General features: G+C 51.6%; 1 protein-coding gene across 1 annotated transcript in view; it reads left to right on the top strand.

Moving 5' to 3' along the window:
- The window catches only part of SDK1 (sidekick cell adhesion molecule 1), a gene marked incomplete at its 5' end in the record, with an annotated part of 671475 nt that overhangs the window by 640044 nt on the left and 11756 nt on the right, over positions 1-19675 (top strand). The window contains 6 exons of the mRNA XM_081035288.1: positions 1472-1633; positions 2094-2219; positions 13803-13967; positions 15398-15535; positions 18339-18459; positions 18898-19027. Of these exons, the coding sequence (XP_080891414.1) occupies positions 1472-1633; positions 2094-2219; positions 13803-13967; positions 15398-15535; positions 18339-18459; positions 18898-19027 (842 nt within the window). The remainder of the gene's footprint in view (positions 1-1471; positions 1634-2093; positions 2220-13802; positions 13968-15397; positions 15536-18338; positions 18460-18897; positions 19028-19675) is intronic.

Below are 19675 nucleotides of genomic sequence, written 5' to 3'. Positions count from 1 at the left end.
TGTCTCTGCACTGGAGAGAAAGAAAGCACTTTTCAACCAAACAACTGGGCTGCTATCCAGAATAACTTCGTATCCACAGAACCCCGTCCGTTCTGATGACAGACACTGTGTATGCGAGTTGCCATCCTTGAAACCTCTTTCTTGCGTGAGGTGAGGTGAGTGTGAGGCTCACCGAGCAGAAGTAGCCCTGTTTCTTTACAGAAGAATTCAGATGAGGAGGACCCTCAAGAGCAGTCAGTGTTGTCCTGAAGTAATTTAGAAGAGAATAATTTAGCGGAATTGGTGTTCCATAAAAGGCAACATAGGAAAACAGTGACCCAATGGGAGGTAGTTTGGAGACCTGCAGGACCGGTGGCCTTAGAGGATGGATCCACGTCGTGGTAAGAATGCACTTTGTAGAGCTCTTCTGCGGTCAAAGGGATTAAAGGTGGGGGTGGCGCCGTGCCGCTGATCCCCAGGCACCGTCCCTGTATGTGGGACATGGTGGGGGCAGCTGGACCCAGGGCAGCAGTCGTGCAAGTACAGCTCTTCTGAACAAGTGCTGGTGGCGAAGAAGTCTCAGGAACTTACACCCTCACGTCCTCCTCCAGAAGACGCCCGGTAGGGTCCTGTGAGAAGCCTGCAGTCAAGAACGTATGTGGCTTTTATTAAAACATGTCACTTTCAAGCGTATTTAACCAAAGAACCCCATCCTCCCTTCTGGAAAATTCTGCGTTTGTGTAATTTTCAGCATATATCCTCCCTCGAACCATTAAATCTCAATTTCCTAATTATTATTAATAGAACCAGCAACACTTTCGCTCCGTTTACACATCTATCAGTGAAAACTTTGTCTCTATGTTGTCAGAGTTCTCTGAATCGAGACAGCAATATTCACGGTGACAATTGTTATTCATCCGTGCTTCAAGGTCTCCAGATAAAGTTGTCACGAGCTGCTTGAGGCCGTTAGGCCACAGGTTGGCCAACCATTTCCGGCCGGAGACCCCTCCTGGGGGGTCTCATTGTGTTCTAACCACAGTGAGTCTTCCTGCATCTTCTGCCACGTCCTCCCCTCCCCTATGACTCGGGGAGCTCAAGGTCACCTGTACTAGTGACACGGGCTTGGTACATTTCAGAGCCAAGTGGGAAGGGACCCGTCCAGAATGTCACCAGGAGGCCACCTGGACACAGCGACGGTGGCCTCCCGCAGTGTCCCCTGGCCGGGCACAGCTCGTCCTCCCAATGGAAATTGAGACCATGGCTGCCTCCCCCATCCTGTTGTCGAGCTTAGTTCTTCCCTTTGTCAGCACCCACTTATCAAGCTTAAACTCTAATTACACTTATCTGTGCTGAGAATTGGCTATTATCACCATTTAAGCACCTCCTAATTGTAAGAAATTCTTCCTTAGCAAACTATGGCGGCTTTCCTCAGAATCTCAGCGCCTTACCTCTCTAAACCGAGCCCTTCTTGCCTCTGCTCTTGCCTGTCTAGGGGTCAGCAAAGTGGTGACCGTGGACGTGAAGGGGGACTGGCAGCGCTGGCTAAAGGTGCGCGACCTCACAAAAGGTGTGACCTATTTTTTCCGCGTCCAGGCACGAACCATTACCTACGGGCCCGAGCTACGAGCCAATGTCACGGCCGGGCCAGCCGAGGGTGAGTGGACTCTGCCATCAGGCAGCTCCGCATCGACTGCCACTCGGGCTGTCACCTCACATCACATCGCCATTTAGGGACTATTCACACTCAGTAAGAGAAATCAATCAGTGAGTTCAGTTTTTGAAATAAGACACATAAGAAAATTTTAGTTTTCACACGTCATAAAGGAATCATGCAGCTTCCCACTGAACAAACTGTTCTGGCCTTAAAGTACTTACTAAATGGAGGGCGGCAGACCCAGGCTTACGCTGTGTACGGGCACAGCACTGGGTACTTTCAATCTTCTGGGCAGCCCCGCCAGGTCAGTGTCAGCTCCCCGCCCCCCTTTCAAGGAGGGGACACCGTGCAAGGGTGAGCCGGCCGCCTGGAGAACTAGAAACCAGGGAGTGCAGGCCCCAGCCTGGGGGATGAGAAGCCCCCGAGGGCCGACGTCTACCCTTTCCTGTTTTCCCCACAGGTTCCCCAGGGCCCCCTAGAGATGTTGTAGTCACCAAGTCCGCCTCTGAGCTGACCCTACAGTGGACCGAGGGGCACTCCGGCAGGGCGCCCACCACGGGCTACGTCATAGAGGCCAGGCCGTCAGGTAAGGACGGCGGGGCCCCAGAAACGGGGTCTCTGCCCAGGGAAAGTGCTGCTCTGAGGGCTGAGGTCAGCGCTCTCAGCACTTTCCTGACAGCGCCAAGGTGGCGTGGCCACTGTGGACGTGAGAGGCTTTCTGTAATCATGGCGGTGCTGTCAACGGCAGCGACCGTGACCTTCCGGCCACATTACAGCTCCCATGGAGGATGAGCGTTGTCGTTCCCAGATACCTGTACATCAGAGCTTAGGGACACTTCAGACGTCGCCAACCCATCAGTAAGATCCGGAGCGTTTTCAGGGACTTGTCTCGGGGTTCTGAGTTTTGTTTCCTAGGTGGGAAGAAGCATGACCATTATGAAATGTCCATCTTTGTCTCTTGTTACCTTTTTCACCCTGAAGTCTGTTTCATCTGATATCATTATGGCTACACCTGATTTTCTCTGGGTACCATTCGCTTGGAGTGCCAATTTCCACCCTTTCACTTTGAGTCTATGCTTGTCCTTGTAGCTGAGATGTGTCTCTTGGAGACAGCATATGGTTGGGTTTAGCTTTTTGATCCAATCTGCTCCTCTGTGCCTTTTTATTGGTGAGTTCAGTCCTTTTACAATTAGGGTGATTATTGATACGTGAGGATTTCCTGTCATTCTATCTTTAGTTTTCTGGTAAGGCTGTGTCTCCATTGTTTCTTTGCCTTTTTGTTGTTGTCTATTATTTCTGTGTGGTGGTATTCTATGATGTTTCCCTCTGTTTCTTCTTTTATTACAGTATATATTTCAGTTCTGGATTTTTTTTTTGAGTGGTTACCCTTAAGTTTGTGTAAAAGAAAGTTTGATATTTAGAGTATTCCATTTTCTTCAGCACGCTTACTTTCTCCATTCCCATATTCTGGTTCAGGCCTTTACTCTCCCCCTTTCCATGTGTCAGTTGCCACAAATTGTCCCTGTTGATGGTGGTCGAATAGCCTCCTCCGGTATTTCTTGTAGTGCAGGTCGTGTATTAGAAAATTCCCTCAGCTTCTGTATATCTGGAAAGGTCTTTATTCCTCCTTCATATCTAAAGGATATCTTTGCTGGATATATTATTCTTGGCTCATGATTTCTCTCTTTCAATAGTTTGAATATTTGGTTCCACTTCCTCCTGGCTTGTAGAGTTTCTGCTGAATAATCTGATGATAATCTAATGGGCTTTCCTTTGTAGGTTACCGTCTTCTTTTCCCTGGCAGCCTTGAGGATTCTTTCTTTGTCGTTGATTTTAGACAGCTTCAATACAATGTGCCTTGGAGAAGGCCTGTTGGGATTGAGGAAATTAGGTGTTCTATTTGTTTCTTGGATTCGAGGATCCAGTTCTGTCCACAAGTTTGGGAAGTTCTCAGCAACAATTTGTTTGAATATATTCTCTGATCCCTTCTCTGTTTCTTCTCCTTCTGGTATGCCCATTTTTCTTATATTGCTCTTTCTGATGGAGTCAGAAAGTTCTTGTAGAGTTCTTTCATTTCTTTTAAACCTCAAGTCTCTTTCTTCTTCCATCCGTGTCATTTCCAGGTTTCTGTCTTCAATGTCACTGATTCTTTCCTCCATCTGGTCAACTCTACTACCTAAGCTGGCTATTTTATTCTTCATTTTTTCTATTGAGTTCTTAATCTCCAGAAATTCTATTTGGTTCTTTTTAAAATTTCAATCTGTTTCGTAAAATGCTCATGTTGTTCTTTGATTGTGTTTCTGAGTTCATTAAACTGCCTTTCTGTGTTTTCTTGCATCTCGTTGAGCTTTTTTCAGAACTGCAATCTTGAATTCTCTGTCATTTAAGTGACATATTTCCATATCTTTAAGTTCCTTTTCTGGAGACTTTTCACTTTCTTTCTGAGCTGTCTTGTTGCCTTGGTTATTCATGGCAACTACTGATTTATTATTTCTCTTCCTAGACATTTACAGGAGTGGTTTCTGCAACAGGTTGATAGGAAGAGATCTTTCTTTTGTTTTCCAGTACTTGTTGGTAGAATGTTTTATTTTCTCTCTGACTACAATCTTTTTTTCTCTCTCACACGATAGTGCTATGTTTTCTCTGCACTATTCCAGCTTCTCACACAATGGGGGTATTCCCTAGGAGATGGGCTTCTCCTCTGTTAATAGTTCGCCTGGATCACAGGGTGCAGTGTCCGTGTGGGGATGGGGAGAGCTTTTGAAGTTCCAAAGCTCTTCCTGCACCCGATTCAGAGCCCGTATGTTTCAGCAGTTCTGTTTACTCCTGCAGGGATCCGCCCAGATAGGTGGGGTCAGGTGCAGAGTGAGTTGTGAGAGGTGGCCCAGAGTAATGGCGGTGACCACCACCACAGCCAGTCCTGCTTCCAAAGCTCCCACCCCTTTGCCGGAACCAGTTGGGCTGCTAATCTGTGTCTGCAGTCCACAGTTCTCAGAACTGCAAATACTCTGTTCTTTTGATCTGACACTGCTACTGTTCCGCTTCTAGCACTGGGCAGGTGGGGGCGGGGCAACCTCTGCGAAGGTAAGGAGGGGGCGGCCTAGTCTCAATGACTAAGGCTTCCATTCTCTACTCGGCAGTGAGGGCTTAAACCACCATTTTCCGCCTTCTTCCCTCAGTCTTTTCTCCGAGGTCTCTGCCATGAGCGTTGGGTTCAGCCGTGTTATATGCTGCACCCTCAGCCCTGTGGGCCATAAGTGGAGCCCTAGCAGTCCGAGTCCTTCCCTCTCCCGCAGCTGCGGTAGTTCCGGGATGCAGCAAGCTCGGAGCACTGAGCTAGGTCTGCGTCCTGCACCCGCGCGGCTCCGTCTCCGCACTTCTCCCTTCCCTCCTCCCCTGCTCGCGTAATTCGCCCACCTTTAGGTGAATTTAGTAGTGGGCCTCTTCATCTTGCCTGTCTGCTGTGCGGGAGTCCTTTGTGGAGTTATAGTTGTTCCATTTGTTGTAAATTCCAGGGGAGATTTACAGAGCCTCACCTCATGCCGCCGTTTTGATCTACTTCACCCCAAACTGCTTTTCAAAGATTATTAGTTGTAAGTGCCTTCTAGAAACTTCTAAGGAGATGCCTAGGACATAAGACTGAAGAAAATGTCTATTTAAAGGTGATATGAAAAATTCTTTGGCTCCAAAAGTCACATTCAGCTTGCCAGCCTGAGGGACACTGAGGGTTTCTGTTGACAAGGCATTCGGCCTGTTCTCGAAACAGAGGGTCCCAAATCAGTGACTGGCCTGGGCTTAGCAGAGGCCTCTGTGGTTGCTCGGTTCCCCCTGTACCCCTGAAGGAGATGGCCCCCAGAATAGTGAACCGAATGTCTGCTGAGGACATGTGAGGTGAGAGACTTTGGGAGATTAACAAGAGCTGGGACTAAAAGGCCCGAGGGAAGCAGCTCCATTTGTCCCTAGATCTGGGGACACATGGATCAGAACGGTCACTTTGCTGACTATTCAGGCCACCAAGGGGCTCGTGTGAAAATTTGGATCTGTGAACTTAGGTGGGAAGAAATACATTTTTATTTTCACAGACTTCTTCCTGAAATTTAGCATTTCCTTCACTTACATTGTAGGCACATTGGTTTGCTAGGGCTGCCATAACCAGTACCTCACACAAGGTAGTCTGAATGACAGATGTATTGTCCCACAGCTCTGGAGGCAGGAAGTCTGAGATCATGGGCAGGCAGGTACCTTCTGAGAATGTGAGGGCGTCTGCTCCAGGCCTCCCCAGCTTCTGTGCGTTGTTTGCAGTCCTTGGCGTTCCTTGGCTCGTAGAAGCATGAGCCAGTTGCCTTCCTCTAACACAGCCTTCTCCCTGTGTCGTGTCTGTGTCCACATTCCCCCTTTGTATAAGGACATCAGTCCTTATACAGAGATGACCTACACAGACCCTATTTCCAAAGAAAGTCACATTCTAAGACATTGGGGATTAGGTTTGGGACCTAGGGATTTTGACAGGACACAATTCAACCTGTTACAAAAGTAATCGCAGTACCTGTGACACTGTCAGCAGTAGAAAGCACAGCTACTTGCCTGTCATGTGCCATCTGCGGCAGGCGTTGCCCATGACCGTTTCCAGTCATCACGCTGCTGAAATCACGGTCTTTGTAGACGCCTTCCTGCTAGAGCTTGTTATCCAGAGTCACCCTGGGGTGAGGTTCATTCCAACTCTTTCCACCACGTCTTCCAAAGAACCATGTGGCTTAACATGTGGTGCGAAGAAAACCCCACATGACCCGCACCTTCAGCATAACCAGGAGACAGACATCACTGCAGACTTCCACTTGCCTCTGGGAACCATAAGCATCACCAGCAGAACTTTAATTTTTATTTTATTTTATGCATCGAAAACCACTCTCAGAAGGTACCCTTCAGGATCAACGGGTTGTCGGAGGGTCCGTGACACCAAGAAAAGATTGGGAAGCCCTGCACCGCAGAGCACACGGAAGACCCTGGCCAAGTCACTTCCTTCTCTCTGAATGCTTGTCTCCCCAGCTAGAGTTAAAACTCCCTGTGGATGTGTGTCCATATGTGGACCATGCGAGGGACCCTGGGGTGACGCAAATGCTCTGCATCTGGTATCAGTTTCCCACTGTAATGTTCTGTGGTTTCTTACGCTGTCACCATTGGGGGGGACACTGGAGAAAGGACACATGGGATCTCTGTTCTATTTCCCACCACTGCATGGAATTTACAATTAGCTCAAATGAAAACGTTTAGCTTAAAATTAAACCCATACACATCCCATGGATGGCCTCCTCAGCCTGTTCAGCCCGATGCACAATACATCTTAGAAAGCATTTCTGTGTGGGAGCTCAGCCTGTGGGGAGTGGAACACATTACGAGGCAGACGCCGGTGCACAGGCTTAGAATCCTAACACTGGTGAGCACATTTCCGGCACTTTCCGAGAAATGATAGGTATCGATCTCAGGCTTGCCTGGAGAGCCATTTAATTCCTCCCCAGGTTACCATATGCTCATCCATCCCCCTGAGGAAGGAAACAGGATGCCTACTGGCGAGAAGTGCAGCTTCGGGGGGCCTGGGTGGAGCTGTGAAGAAGATCAGGGCTGCAGCTCAGCTCTCACACTGAGCCCCCCACCTGGAGGGCCAGATGAAGCCCATTGGAGGAGAAAGCTGGGGGTCAGTGCCAGAATGCGGAACCTGACCCACGGGGACTGAGACGTAACAAGGCCTGACCTGGAAGAGCTGTCTGTTTCTATCTGCACCAAACAGTTTGCTTTCACTTCCGTTCTGCTGCGCAGCATCCCTGAGCAGTGGCCGGCGTCGCCCCTTCCGGATCTATGGCTGAACCCGCAGTCGGACGCGCCATCTTGCCACTGAAGGTGAGAAAGCCACCCGCCCTGCTGTGACGGAGGCCAGCGGCAGCGCGAGTCAAATGAAATGCTTTTCTGGGATGTCAATATTTAAACACCTTGCCGGTGCCTTTCGGCTCTGGAGCTCAGCTGTCATCTGTCCCAGGCCTCATTACACAAGACATTAACCACCCTGTCGTCTCGTTTTCCCCACCGAAGCTCGGGCAGGACTTCCTCCAGGCGGGGCGTGGCTTTCCGAGGGAACTTGCTCGGGTATATGGGCCCTGTGTTTCATCGGGGGGGGGGCTATTTTTGATCGGTGGCCATCCAGCGACCACGCAAGAGTCCCTTCACCACTGGATGTCTGGGAAGACTGAGCCACTTTGCGCTGGGTGGCCCCAGGGTGGCCCCAGGCTGTCTGCTCGCCTGATGTCTTCCCACCCACCCGAATCTCTGTCTTGCCCGCTTGGTGGCTGGTGGCGAGAGGGTGGCCAGCAGGCTCGGGCAGCCAGGGCACATGGCAGTGCAGCCCTGCTCGTCTGTCTCCTCACTTTCACCTCTGCAAATTCTGCTGAGAAACCTCATCGCTGCCCTAATGCAGAGACACAGAACTGAACAGCGGCTGATGAAATGAGCACCGAGCTAGAGCACAGCCTCATCTGATACCCAGAGAAGGGGGTCAGCGAGGTGGGCCCAAGGTCGCCACCTGTGAGCCCACAGGCCCACCTTGCCAAGGATTCGTCCACTTCCTCGGAACCGGGCTAGCCAGGCTCCGGGGAAGGCGGTGGACATTAGGCAGTGGGCTTGCGCACACGATTTATTTACACAGATTACAGGGGCATGTCCTGTGCAGCTCCCGAAACCTAATTTACATATTGACACAATAGACTAGAATGGCACTAAGGACTATAAATAGATCTTCCCTCCGAAGCAGCTCTGAGGTACACATTGGAATGTGCCCACCGCAAGGTATTGCTTTTCTCACAAATGTTCCTCCCCCTAAGGCGAGAGCTGCTTAGATGGAGCGCAGGCCCTCACCCTGATTGGGAGCCTCCCTCCTGGGGGCCGCCCAGTTCCCTCCCCTCTCATCTTGTCCATATGGGGTCTTGGGCCTTGGGATTTTTCAGTTGAACAAAGAGGAAAATCGGTATTTTTCTGAAGGTATAAAATCACAGAAGTGCCGGAGTCAGCACTCAGCTGGAGGCTACAGCCGTGGTTCTGATTGCGCCTCTGGCCTTGTCTTCACTTCCTGTCTTTCTGGGAACCACATGTGTTGACAGCCTGTCATCCTTGCCTCCCACTCCTTCCTGGACTCGGGCTCCGTCACAGGCCATCCTTGACGTTTTGCCATTCATCTCACTTTGTGTCCTGCCTTAAACAAGGATTAGATAAGAGGTAAATGTTTCATCAGATCTATTTTGCCTCATGTTTCAGCCTCTCCTGTTTCAGTTAAATTTCTGACCCAGGTTGACCATTTATGTGCAAAGAAAAATGGCAATGTTTAAGAAACAAACAACTGACAGGCTTCCATTTGCTCAGAGCTACAGGCTGACAGTCACGTTGTGGGTTGTGTGAGTTAGTGGAACGAGAAATTTCGGGCCTTGAATGACAGTTTCATTCCGCGTGGAGACCCTGTTTAATTGTCCTTGAAATCAGACTCTGTATTGGCCTAGCGTCTGTCCTAAATCCTACAACACCAGCTAGTTCTGGGCGTTCAAGGGGTAAATTGAGCTACAAACCCTCAGATGTGCCTGAGCTGGTCTCTGTCTCAATTCAGAAAAGAGGTGTTCATGTTCCCAGCTTTATCAGCGGATTGTCTGGGGACAGGTGTGCCTCCTACCTCTAGGGCAGGGGGGATGCTGGCACTGAAAGAAAAGCTGACTCATTCATTCTGTTCTCTGGAAACAAGTAGTATGTCTGGGACAGAAAACCAGCTCACACTGGAAAAGATGTCTTTCTTCGAGGCTTTCAGTGGTGCCACATCCCTGTTTTTAGTACAAATTCTGCAGACAGAGTTGATAGTCTTCAAAGAAAAGCCAACCAGTTGAGGACCCACACTTGTGCGTGTGGGTCCCACTCAGCCCTCTGTCTGAGGCTGGCAGGGTTTCAGGTGTGCAGTCAGAATGTGATTTATTTAGCACTATTTCTCAGCAGTCCCCCGCCCTCTCCTCTTGCGTGGCATTTTTCTGACAGTGTGTCAGCAGAGAGTCTGGGAAGGTGATCGCTCAGGTGTCCATTAATGGAGGGTGGACTGAGCAGACAGGCCTGGCCTGGGCTCACTCCCCCACCATGGAACCCCCTCCCATAGACATCAAGTGGAGGACCACTGAAGTTCACCATTACACCCCAGGAGGTGCAGAGCCATCGTGCCAGCAGGGCTTCTCATTAGTCATCAGGCCATCAACCAGCCACTTCGACATGTGGCTTTGGAAGACATGGCGACCGTTCTCTTTCAGCCAATCACGGTTTAGGAAGGTGACAGGAACTCCCTAAATGGGGGATGAAAGCCAGACTGGGGTCTCTGAGCACCCCGGCCAGGCTGAGCCTCACCCGGGGCTAAAGCGCTGGCTGAATGGGATCCCAGAACCACCTTTTACAACATACAAGGGCCCGCACTCCTCTCGAGTGTTAACTGAGAAGGAAATCCCAGCACTGGGAATTACCCGGGTGCGTGCAAAATCAGTTGCACAAATCTCATTATGGCTAATAGTTTCGTAATGTTACTTTTCCCCCTAATTTGTTGAGATACTTTTCTCCATCACTGATCTATGGCGATACTTAACAGCATAATACAAATGAGAAGAACGGCCCATGGTCGGGAAGCGGTGGGCTCTTTCACAACTGCCAGTTGTTCTTACCCACTCACCATGGTATAAACATCAGCGTGGATAAATAGCCCCACGAACTCTAAGTGAAGTCTAAAATGCTGAGTGTGCTCGTTTTGGAAGAATTAAGCAGAATCAGAATGTGAACATTTCCTTCTGTTGATTCAGAAGGAAATCTCTGGTGTGACTCCTCAGCCCCTACATTCTCCAGTGTAAATGGATTGCTAAGTACATCATTCTGCGTTGAGGCTCTGTATCAATATTTTAAAATGTTTTTATGAAAAATGCACTCAATTCCTGTAGCTATGACAGAGTGCTTAAAATAAAATGTGGCCTTCAGGTGACAGTAGAGGAAGGGGAAATAACTTTTTTCCTTCGGTAGCAGGAAAGTTTTATAGAAACATTAATGCAAAAGACATTCAGAGAACCTGCCAGAGGTGCACAGCTGCCGAGAACAGTCTGAGAGTACCTCCCATATGCCTTGTCCCTTAATTTCAATGGTTTTAAGCAACATCCAGTTTAAGAGTGTGTATTTTTTTCTTTAGTCCCTTTAACAGCATAAAATTGTCTGTCTTTTTAGAGGAAAAATACTGCACAAATCATTCAACAGTTAAAGCCCTTAAAACAGTAATTTGCTCATAGTAAGCGCTAAATAAAATGGTGGTGGTTATTATTTACTGAAAGGCTGTTTGTGGAGGCCCTGCGAAGTGTATGGGGATACAAAGATAGGTCGATGGAAAGGAGGAAGAGAGGGAGGGAAGCAGGGAGGGAGAGAGAAAGGGCAGATGGATCATGTCAACAGATATTTATTGAACTCTTGAAAACTCCGAGGCACAATAGTGTGAACACACAGGTTAAGTGTGAAGTGGCACACTGGAAGCCCAGTGAGAGTCGCAGCCGTGTCTTCCGGGAGTGCAGGGGTGGGCTCAGGGTTGGCCTCCAAAGAGGAGTCTGAAAGGGTGACGTGACCTCATTGATTCCCCCACCCCTTCCCCGTAGACTAACTAGCTCACTAGGAACAGAAATCTCGTCTGATGCCCTGGTGGTTGCAACAGAGTCTGACCAAAGAGTGCGCACCTAAGTATCTGTGAAGGAAAGTGTGGGTGAGCGGGGGGTAGGGGAGGAAGGGACCCCAAGGCAGAGGGAGTGGCATGTGCAGAGAAAATGTGATCGCCTGCTTGTTCTCGTGGGAAAGTCAGAATATGTCACACACATGCTGAGGGTGATCTCAGTGTCTGAGGAGGGAAGAAAGGCTGAAGCTATGGCTTGCTATTTTCACATCATTAGTGGTAAATGGTGTGTTGGTGACAAATGAATATAAGTGTGACTAGTTAGAAAACAATACTCGTGGTACTACCTTTCTGCCAGTACAGAGATTTGTACCTTTAAAATCTCACCCACGTCCGTCCCCTCATTAACCTGTGACTATAAGGACTTAATCTGCGCAAACTCTAAATCCTGTGCAAATAGAGACTTAAACACTAGCAATTTTCTTTCTGTTTACGGTGGGGCTAATCCCCTTGCTCGCATCTGGTGTTTGGAGGTGTGTGATGAGCTTGGTTTCCAGGTGACCTCAGCTCCCCAGGGACTGCCAGCTCATGAGCGTGCATATACAAGCATGCTTTTCCTCCCCGGGTCCTCTGCTCTTTTGAAAACAGTACATACGTGTGCCTAGAGGAGGAATTATAATTCACAAAGGGTCACTACTGCAAACGAACATTCTGAGGGTTCTTTTTGCCCCTTTTTACCAACAACCTCCTTATAGGTTGGGTTTCTATTTGATTTTACGAACACTCGAACACTCGTACACTCGTGTGGTGTAGCACTGAATGTGCAGGAGGCCTTGTTACGGCACTTTATAAATACTAGCTTGTTTAATGCTCACAACACACCTGGCGGGTAGCTGCCCTTGTCACCACCGTTCTACAGACGAGGCACAGAGAGGCTGAGTGCTCCGCCGAAGGTCACACAACCGACGTGTGCTGGGCTGCGCACCGAGGCCGTCCTTTGTCAGGGCGCGTGCCGTCTCTGAGGGTCGTGATGATCGGCCGCAGATCACACTCCCTTAGCCCCGTAGGTGAATGCTCAGAACCGGATCCGTTTGCTTCCTCCATTCTCACAGCATCCAAATTTCTGGCTTTATTTCAATTTTAATGTTCTCCTGTATGTCAGGATTTAAGTAAATTCAATATGTATTTTCATTGTGGTAACATATGCATACCATAAAATGTACCATTTAACCATTTTAACTGTACAATTCAGTGGCATTAGGTGCACTCACACTGTTTTGTAACCATCATCACCGTCCGTCTCCAGAACTTTCCATCTTCCCAAACTAACTCTGTCCCCATGAAACACTCACTCCCGTCCCCTCCCCCAGCCTCACCCACCTTCTACTTCCTGTCTCTGTGAACGTGACCCCTAGGTCCTCATGTCAGTGGCATCACACAGTGTGTCCTTTGTGACTGGCTGGTTTCATCAGCACAGTGTCCTCAGGGGCCGTCCACACTGTAGCGGGTGTCAGTGTCCTCCCTTGTAAGGCTGAGTAATACCCTGTGGTACAGTGGACCCCATTTTGGCTGTCATTCACCCGTCAGTGGCCTTAGGGCTGCTCCCGCCTGTTGGCTGCTGTGAATAGTGCTGCTGTGGACGTGGGTGCAAGTCCCTGTTCAAATTCAATGTATATCTTTAATTTACATCTGTGCTTGGTAGCACCTGGGCACGGTGTCGGGAACTGTGATGCTGCAGCCGCTCCAAAGAGCCTCCAGGCCGAGGGTGGCACTTGGCCAGTGTGGTCCTGAGGGTGAGGGAGCGAGGCCCTGGCCGGAGCCGTGGAGACCCAGCATCCCAGCCTCGTAATGCCAGCTGCCACCTGACAACGCCACGTGGTGCAGATAATTGAACATGTGGGGGCAGCGTGGCTACCAGCCAAGGCTGCGCAGAGACAACGTGACAGCGTCACCACAGAGCTGGCAGCTGGCTGGTAGAAGAAGCTGCTGGTTAAAGTTGTGCTTGGCTCGTCATTGCCAGTTAGAACGGGGGTGGGACACAGTGGGAACTGGAAAGAACCCGGGCCAGGGCCCAGCGTGGCGGCGGGTGGCAGGCTGGGCGTCACGTGGGTGGGTGAGGGCGGCACTCAGCGGGTCGTGACAGCAGCAAGCGGGAGGGGGGGGCCAGAAGTCCTCCACCAGAGGGGCGGTCCAGGCAGAGAGCGGAGGGGAGGGCCAGGAACTTCCCCCCGCCCCAGACGAATGTTCAGGAAAGTGCCCCCCACACCCCACCCCGCAGCCCTCGCAGAGGCTTGTCGCGAGGGAGAGGACGCGGCTCCTGCCACGCCCCAAACCTGTGCCGCTCACCCAGCCTCTGACACCTCACAGTCGCAGCGAGGGGGTCGCAAGCTGACCGGCGGGGCAGGTGCAGGGGCTCCCATGTGGGGGAAAGTGGCCCTAACCTCTGCTCTCACTTCACGCCTCTTGCAGACGAAGGCCTGTGGGACATGTTTGTGAAGGACATTCCCCGGAGTGCCACCTCCTACACTGTCAGCCTGGACAGGCTCCGGCCAGGAGTGACCTACGAGTTCCGGGTGGTGGCTGTGAACCAGGTGGGCTATGGGGAGCCCAGCAGCCCCTCCACAGCCGTGTCAGGTAGGGACCCTCCCCGGAAAGCTGCTTCTGAGGGAAGGGAGTACGTGACAGCATCGCGGGAAGCAGGGGACCTGGCCGTGCTACCAGCAGACTCTCCAGCAGCAGTGGGGTTCGCCCAGCGAACACGGTGCTGGGAGGCTGGTGTGGGTAACCGGACATCACCAGCGAGGCCTGTGTGCCCACTGGGAACAAGGAGGGTTGCTTTGGATGGCATAACACCACCATGTCCCTTAGGAGATGGAAGCCTGAAAACTGGGCTGTGGATCCAGACTGCTGTCCTCTCGTAAGGAACCCACATGTGATACATGATCCAAAGCAGCACCACCGCCCGTGTCCCCAGCGGGCACACATTCTCGTCCATCCAGTGAGGTGTTTATGGCAGGCAACCGTGCTTTCTACAGCAGTGTCCTTGGGCCTCCCCTGTGACCGGCTTCCGTGCATCCTGGCGTCCTCTGAGCTAGCTCCCCTGCAAGAGACACATGGGAGGTGCCGAGTGGGACCCCGGGGCCATCCGGCACCTTCCAAGAAACAATTTCCATTTCTTCTGTTCTTAGTAAACGGAATAAAACATGAGAAGAAGCATATTCTCCTATAAAGCAACTTTTAAATGAAACCGTTTCATTTGTCAAAAAGCACATCTAGGAATGGGGCCAGTTGTTCCTCTCAGTTCTGCTGGAGGCACGAAATAAATAAATCACAGCCCACTTGTAGGGGACCGAGGTGGTGGACCACGCCAACGGGTAGCCAGCAACCACACCGGTGGGTGCTGCACCCAGAGGTTTCTGCACAGGTGTGGGCGGGATCCAGGTGTGGGCGAGCGGGAGTCAGATCGTGGGGCCTCCTGCACTTAGGCGGCACCCCACCGCTAGTGTGGGGCCTCTGAAGGCTGGTAGGGGGACCCCTTGTTTCCGTCTGAGAAGGAGCTCTCTTCTGGCAATGCGAAGAATTGGTTTGAATGGGAAAGTGGCTGCGCTGGCCAGCAGGAGATGACAAGGGCCCCGGGCAGGTGGTGGTGGTGATGGAGAGGGTGAGGGCACTCGGAGGGAGACCTGGCACTTGGAAAGAGGAGGACATCGGTCACTTCTGTCCTTTCCTCCCTCTAACCCGGACAGCATTTATAAGCAGATGAAAGTAAGAGAAATAAGCGTGAAGGTAGTTTGAATGAACAAGGTCAGGACAAGCTCTGGGATAGACAAATCACCAGGGTGGGGGGCAGTGTAGGGGCCAGAGGAGCCCTGAGCCTGGTTCCCATAGAAAAGGTGAAAAAGTGCTACTGCTTGATTCCTGCTGAGGCCACCCAGCCACAGTCACCTGGACCAGACGGTGGTTCCATCTTCCCTGTGACTGTGCGACCCCGTCTTAGCCTTCCCCCAGCCCGGTCTACGGGCAGTTTCTATCAAATGTCTCTGTGTGTTCATGTGTGCCCTCAGCTCAAGTGGACGCCCCGTTCTACGAGGAGTGGTGGTTCCTGCTGGTGGTGGCGCTCTCCAGCCTGATCGTCATCCTGCTGGTGGCATTCACCCTGGTCCTGCATGGGCAGAACAAGAAATACAAGAACTGTGGCACAGGTGAGTTGTCTGCCCTCGTTTCCCCACTACGGAGAGTGCCCTGGGCCCCCGAGCTCCCCAGGGGGGGAAAATGCTTCGTGTTTTCCCCTCCTGGATCTGCCGCGCCCATGTCCACTTTTCCATTTCACTTCCTGTAGGTGACAAAACAGGTGCAACGGGCGTGTCTCTGGGGACAGCCAGGCTTAGCCAGTCGGGAGCTCCGGACACACCTGGCTCTGCCCTCCAATTAGCCGTGTGTCTTGAGTGCGTCGTTTGGGTACTTGGGCCTCTGAGCCCCAGTGTCCTCACCTGCACTGTTGCTCAGATACACTAGTACTTTTGAATATGATTAGAAAGGGTAAAGCATTAAATGGGTAAAGTGTCATACGACTCGGTACCGTGAGAACAATGGGCCGAGCACTTGGCAGAGAGTCAGGTGTGGCTCGTGGAGGCAGAAAAGGAGGGCGCAGCCCGGCTCACTTGGAGTTTGAGCCTCGCCTGACGACCCCCGTCCAACTCTGAGCCCTCAGATAGCCAGCCACCCCGGTTCCCAGGGCAAGACCCACACTTGTTGCTCAGGGAGTGTTTGTTTCTGGAGGAATCGCCATTGTTAGAGAAAGGGACAAATGGACATGGGCACAGCCGGCCGGCCACAAAGGAGTACCACAAAACGGCTCTGTTTATAGGAAGGTCAGGACCAGTGTTTCTGGAACACAGGACAGTGTTGCCTCTCGGTGAGAAGTATAAACAGAGAAGGTACCTGAAGGAACCTTCCGGGTGCTGGAAGCACTATCCACCTTGGTGACGATGACACTTATGCCTGTAACCCCGGCACTTACAATTAGTATACTTTATGCATTTCATTATCCTCAACTTTTTAAAAAATTCTCGTAATTACCGGTAGATGACTTTTTCGTATAAACAGAATTAGCAAGCGCTGGAGCATGGCCTGCTCTTAGCCCACGTTGCTGGACCAGCTGCTGGAGCCCGCCGGGAATGTGGGCAGACCCCTGGGACCCCTGGCCGGGACAGGCCCTGGCTGAGGCCAGCTCCCGCCCCTTCCCATCAGCTCGGCTGCCTTTCCTCCTTAGGAAGGCGGATCCCTGATGATGTCGCCGGCATTAGAGCTGCCACCATAGCCCCCTGGGCCAAGAAGGGGGCCAGCGGACCCCACCTCAGCCACCAGCACCACTGTCACTCTCCCAAAAGGGCTAATAAAATCAGGCACCTGAAACGCCTGGCCATTAGCTTTTGTAACTTTCAGCAATTCATCCCTCCAAGAAAGGATTTATTTTTTTTCTGTATAAATTCACTTCTAACAAGAGTTCCTAAATCAGATTTTATTCCTGTGGGATTTATAGTGTATGAATGGCATGTCATTTTACTGACTTCATGCTATTACAGAATCCTGCGTCTGGCGTGGAAAAATCTGCCCACTTTTCTGACCCTCAGCCTCACCCTGGAGTATTAATTTAACATCATAATTGAAGCCTAGGGAAAAAATACTTGTCTGCCTGCCAGAATGTCTGCCTCCCTGCGTAGAACACATCCGCGCCTGAAGCGTTGCTGCCGCCGCCGCGTCCACACCCTCCTGCGTGCCCTCCCCACACGCCCAGCCTCTCGGCTCCTCTCTGATCATGGTTTTCAGCCATTCACCCCCCATCAACCCAGATCCCCCCTCACCAGCAACTTCATCTTTCGGTTGCCGGTTGCTGGTTGCCGCTCTGTTCGGTTGGCTTTTTTGGTTGCACACAAATAGAGCATTAAGGCATGTTGAGGGGTGCAAGGACCCTGCAGAGGGGACCCTTGGGGCTTAGAAATGGGGATGAACTGAGCAAGCAGCATGGAGCCCGAGCATGTGCTCAGACACTGACCTGGAGGCCGCCACCGCGGGAGCCGAACGGATAAAGTCCGGGAGCTCTTGTTTTGCTCACAGAGCTTGTGGTCTAGTGGGGGAGACAGAGGCCAACGATGAGAAGCAAATGTAAATGCATGAACAGTCCAGCAAGTGTGAGGCGCATGCGAAACCACGCAGGTGAAGGCTCTGGGAGTGAGGAGGCTACAGGGGTGGGGCTGACCTTTGGGAGGCCCGGAAAGTTCCCTCCGGTCTCCTGACCTTTGAGCTGTGAACTGAAGGAAGGGGGTAAGGAAGCCAGGAGGATATGGTGGCAGAGGGCAGACCAGCCGAAGCATAGGGACAGCCGCGAGGACCTGGCTGTCATGCCGAGGATGTAGGAAGACATCGAAAATGTTATGTCCTTCAGCTTCTTATAACGTTACTATTATTCGTTTGCTCTGCTGGTACATTTTAGCTTGTGATTTCATAGGTATTTATAACGTTACTTTTTGGAAAGCGGCTTTCAGTACATGGACAGAGTTGTGTCACCATCACCTCTCAGTTTGAGAACATCACCCCAAAAAAGAAATCCTACGCCCTTTGTCTGTCACCCCTCATAAATTTACTGTTTTGTTACACGAGTCTGAGGAGTTGTTTTGAAATTTATTAAACATTTAATTTCCCCGATTTAAAAAAAGTGTTCATCTGAGTACTCTTTAATCAAAGACAGAGAAGAATACTGGTATTTTGTTGACAGTCAAAATAAACACAGGAATGCTAATATTGTCATGTTGCTCCAGCATTGAAATTAACATATAATTAACATATAGCAGCTTTTCTGGACAGCTCGACTCCCACTGTCTGGCCGGCCCTGGGTTTTACCTTCGGCAGGACTCAGCGGACACCTGTCTTGAGCCACGCTGGCTCGGAAGCTGCGGCAGGCACTTTGCTAAGACGTCTGTGCTCGTTTTCCTGGCCTGACTTTAGGTAAAAGCATCTCCAACATGGAGGAGTCTGTGACCCTGGACAACGGAGGCTTTGCCGCTTTGGAGCTTAACAGCCGCCACCTCCATGTCAAGAACACCTTCTCAAAGAAGAATGGGACCAGGTAGGGACACAGCAGCTACAAGCCCCCGTGCCACGTCTGTCCCGGGACCTGGGTGCTGGCCACAGACGTGTCCCCTCGCCCCCTGGTCCCCCCCAAACCCCAACAGGATGGCGTTGAGTCTAGGAGGGCAGGAAGGGCCGGTGGTGAGAGATCCCTAGAGATACCCAGAGGGCAGACTGCAGCTGTGCAGGGAGGGGAGTGACCTGGGAGACCTGCCAGCCCCGCACGGGCCCCGGTCCCCTGAGCGCTCGCCTTAGAGAAGTGGTGTGGCATTAACCTGCGGCAGGCTGGTGATTTGGGGCATCGGTTGCCAAAATGCTGTCAGAGGCTGTGGTTTTCTCTCACTCAGTCCTGACAAAGGCGGGAGGGCGGGTCAGGAGGCCCGGGGCACGTATCTTTGGCCCAGGCGGCCCTGAGCCGGTCATCGTCCCGGCCCAGGTCCCCGCCCCGGCCCAGCCCTGGTGGGCTGCACTACTCAGATGAGGACATCTGCAGCAAGTACAACGGCGCCGTGCTGACCGAGAGCATGAGCCTGCAGGACAAGTCGGCGGACGCAACGGAATCCGAGGTCAGTGCCTGCGGCCGTTCCCGCTTCTGTAGTGAGCCCCCGCTTTCGCAAGAGCAGAGGCTTTGCCACCTTGGAGCTTAACAGCCACCACCTCAATGTCACCTTTGTACTGCTCTCATTTGAGTCTCACAATGACACCTGGCTCCGGGTATGAGAAGCACCGAGCTCAGACCCGCAGGCCCTTCGGTCTGTCAGCTTAGAGCAGAGCGGGCACTCTGGGACTGCTTCCACCTGTCAGCAAGTCACTTCCTACGTCCTGTCCCAGGCGAGAGGGGGACACCGAGGTGGCCCTTTGGGAGGGGCAGCTGCAGAGCGAGCTAGATGCTGAGCGTGCGCCCTGCAAGGCGTGCATTTGCTACTAAACGCTTCCGTGTGCCTGGAGGTCACTGGTCCTGGGCCAGCTCTCAGTAACCTTCACTTCTCATCTGAAGACCACTCTCATTCCATTTGCTCTAGAAATAAACCTAATGTGTTCTGGAGGTGACCACAGAACTCCGTGGCCTCTGGACCCCAGGTGGAAAGGCAAAGGGCCTGAGCCTGCAAGACTGATAGAAACTGGGAGCCCCTCCCTGTTCCCCCACATCTGCTTTCCCTCCCACCAGCCTTCTGGTGTTGAAAAGAGGAATTTTTGTCACAGCAGCTCTGGGT

Source organism: Rhinolophus hipposideros (genome assembly GCF_964194185.1).
Source record: "Rhinolophus hipposideros genome assembly, chromosome: 23".
NCBI lineage: Eukaryota > Metazoa > Chordata > Mammalia > Chiroptera > Rhinolophidae > Rhinolophus > Rhinolophus hipposideros.
The sequence above is the reverse complement of the archived record's forward strand: the minus strand, read 5'-3'. Positions and strand labels throughout refer to the sequence as shown.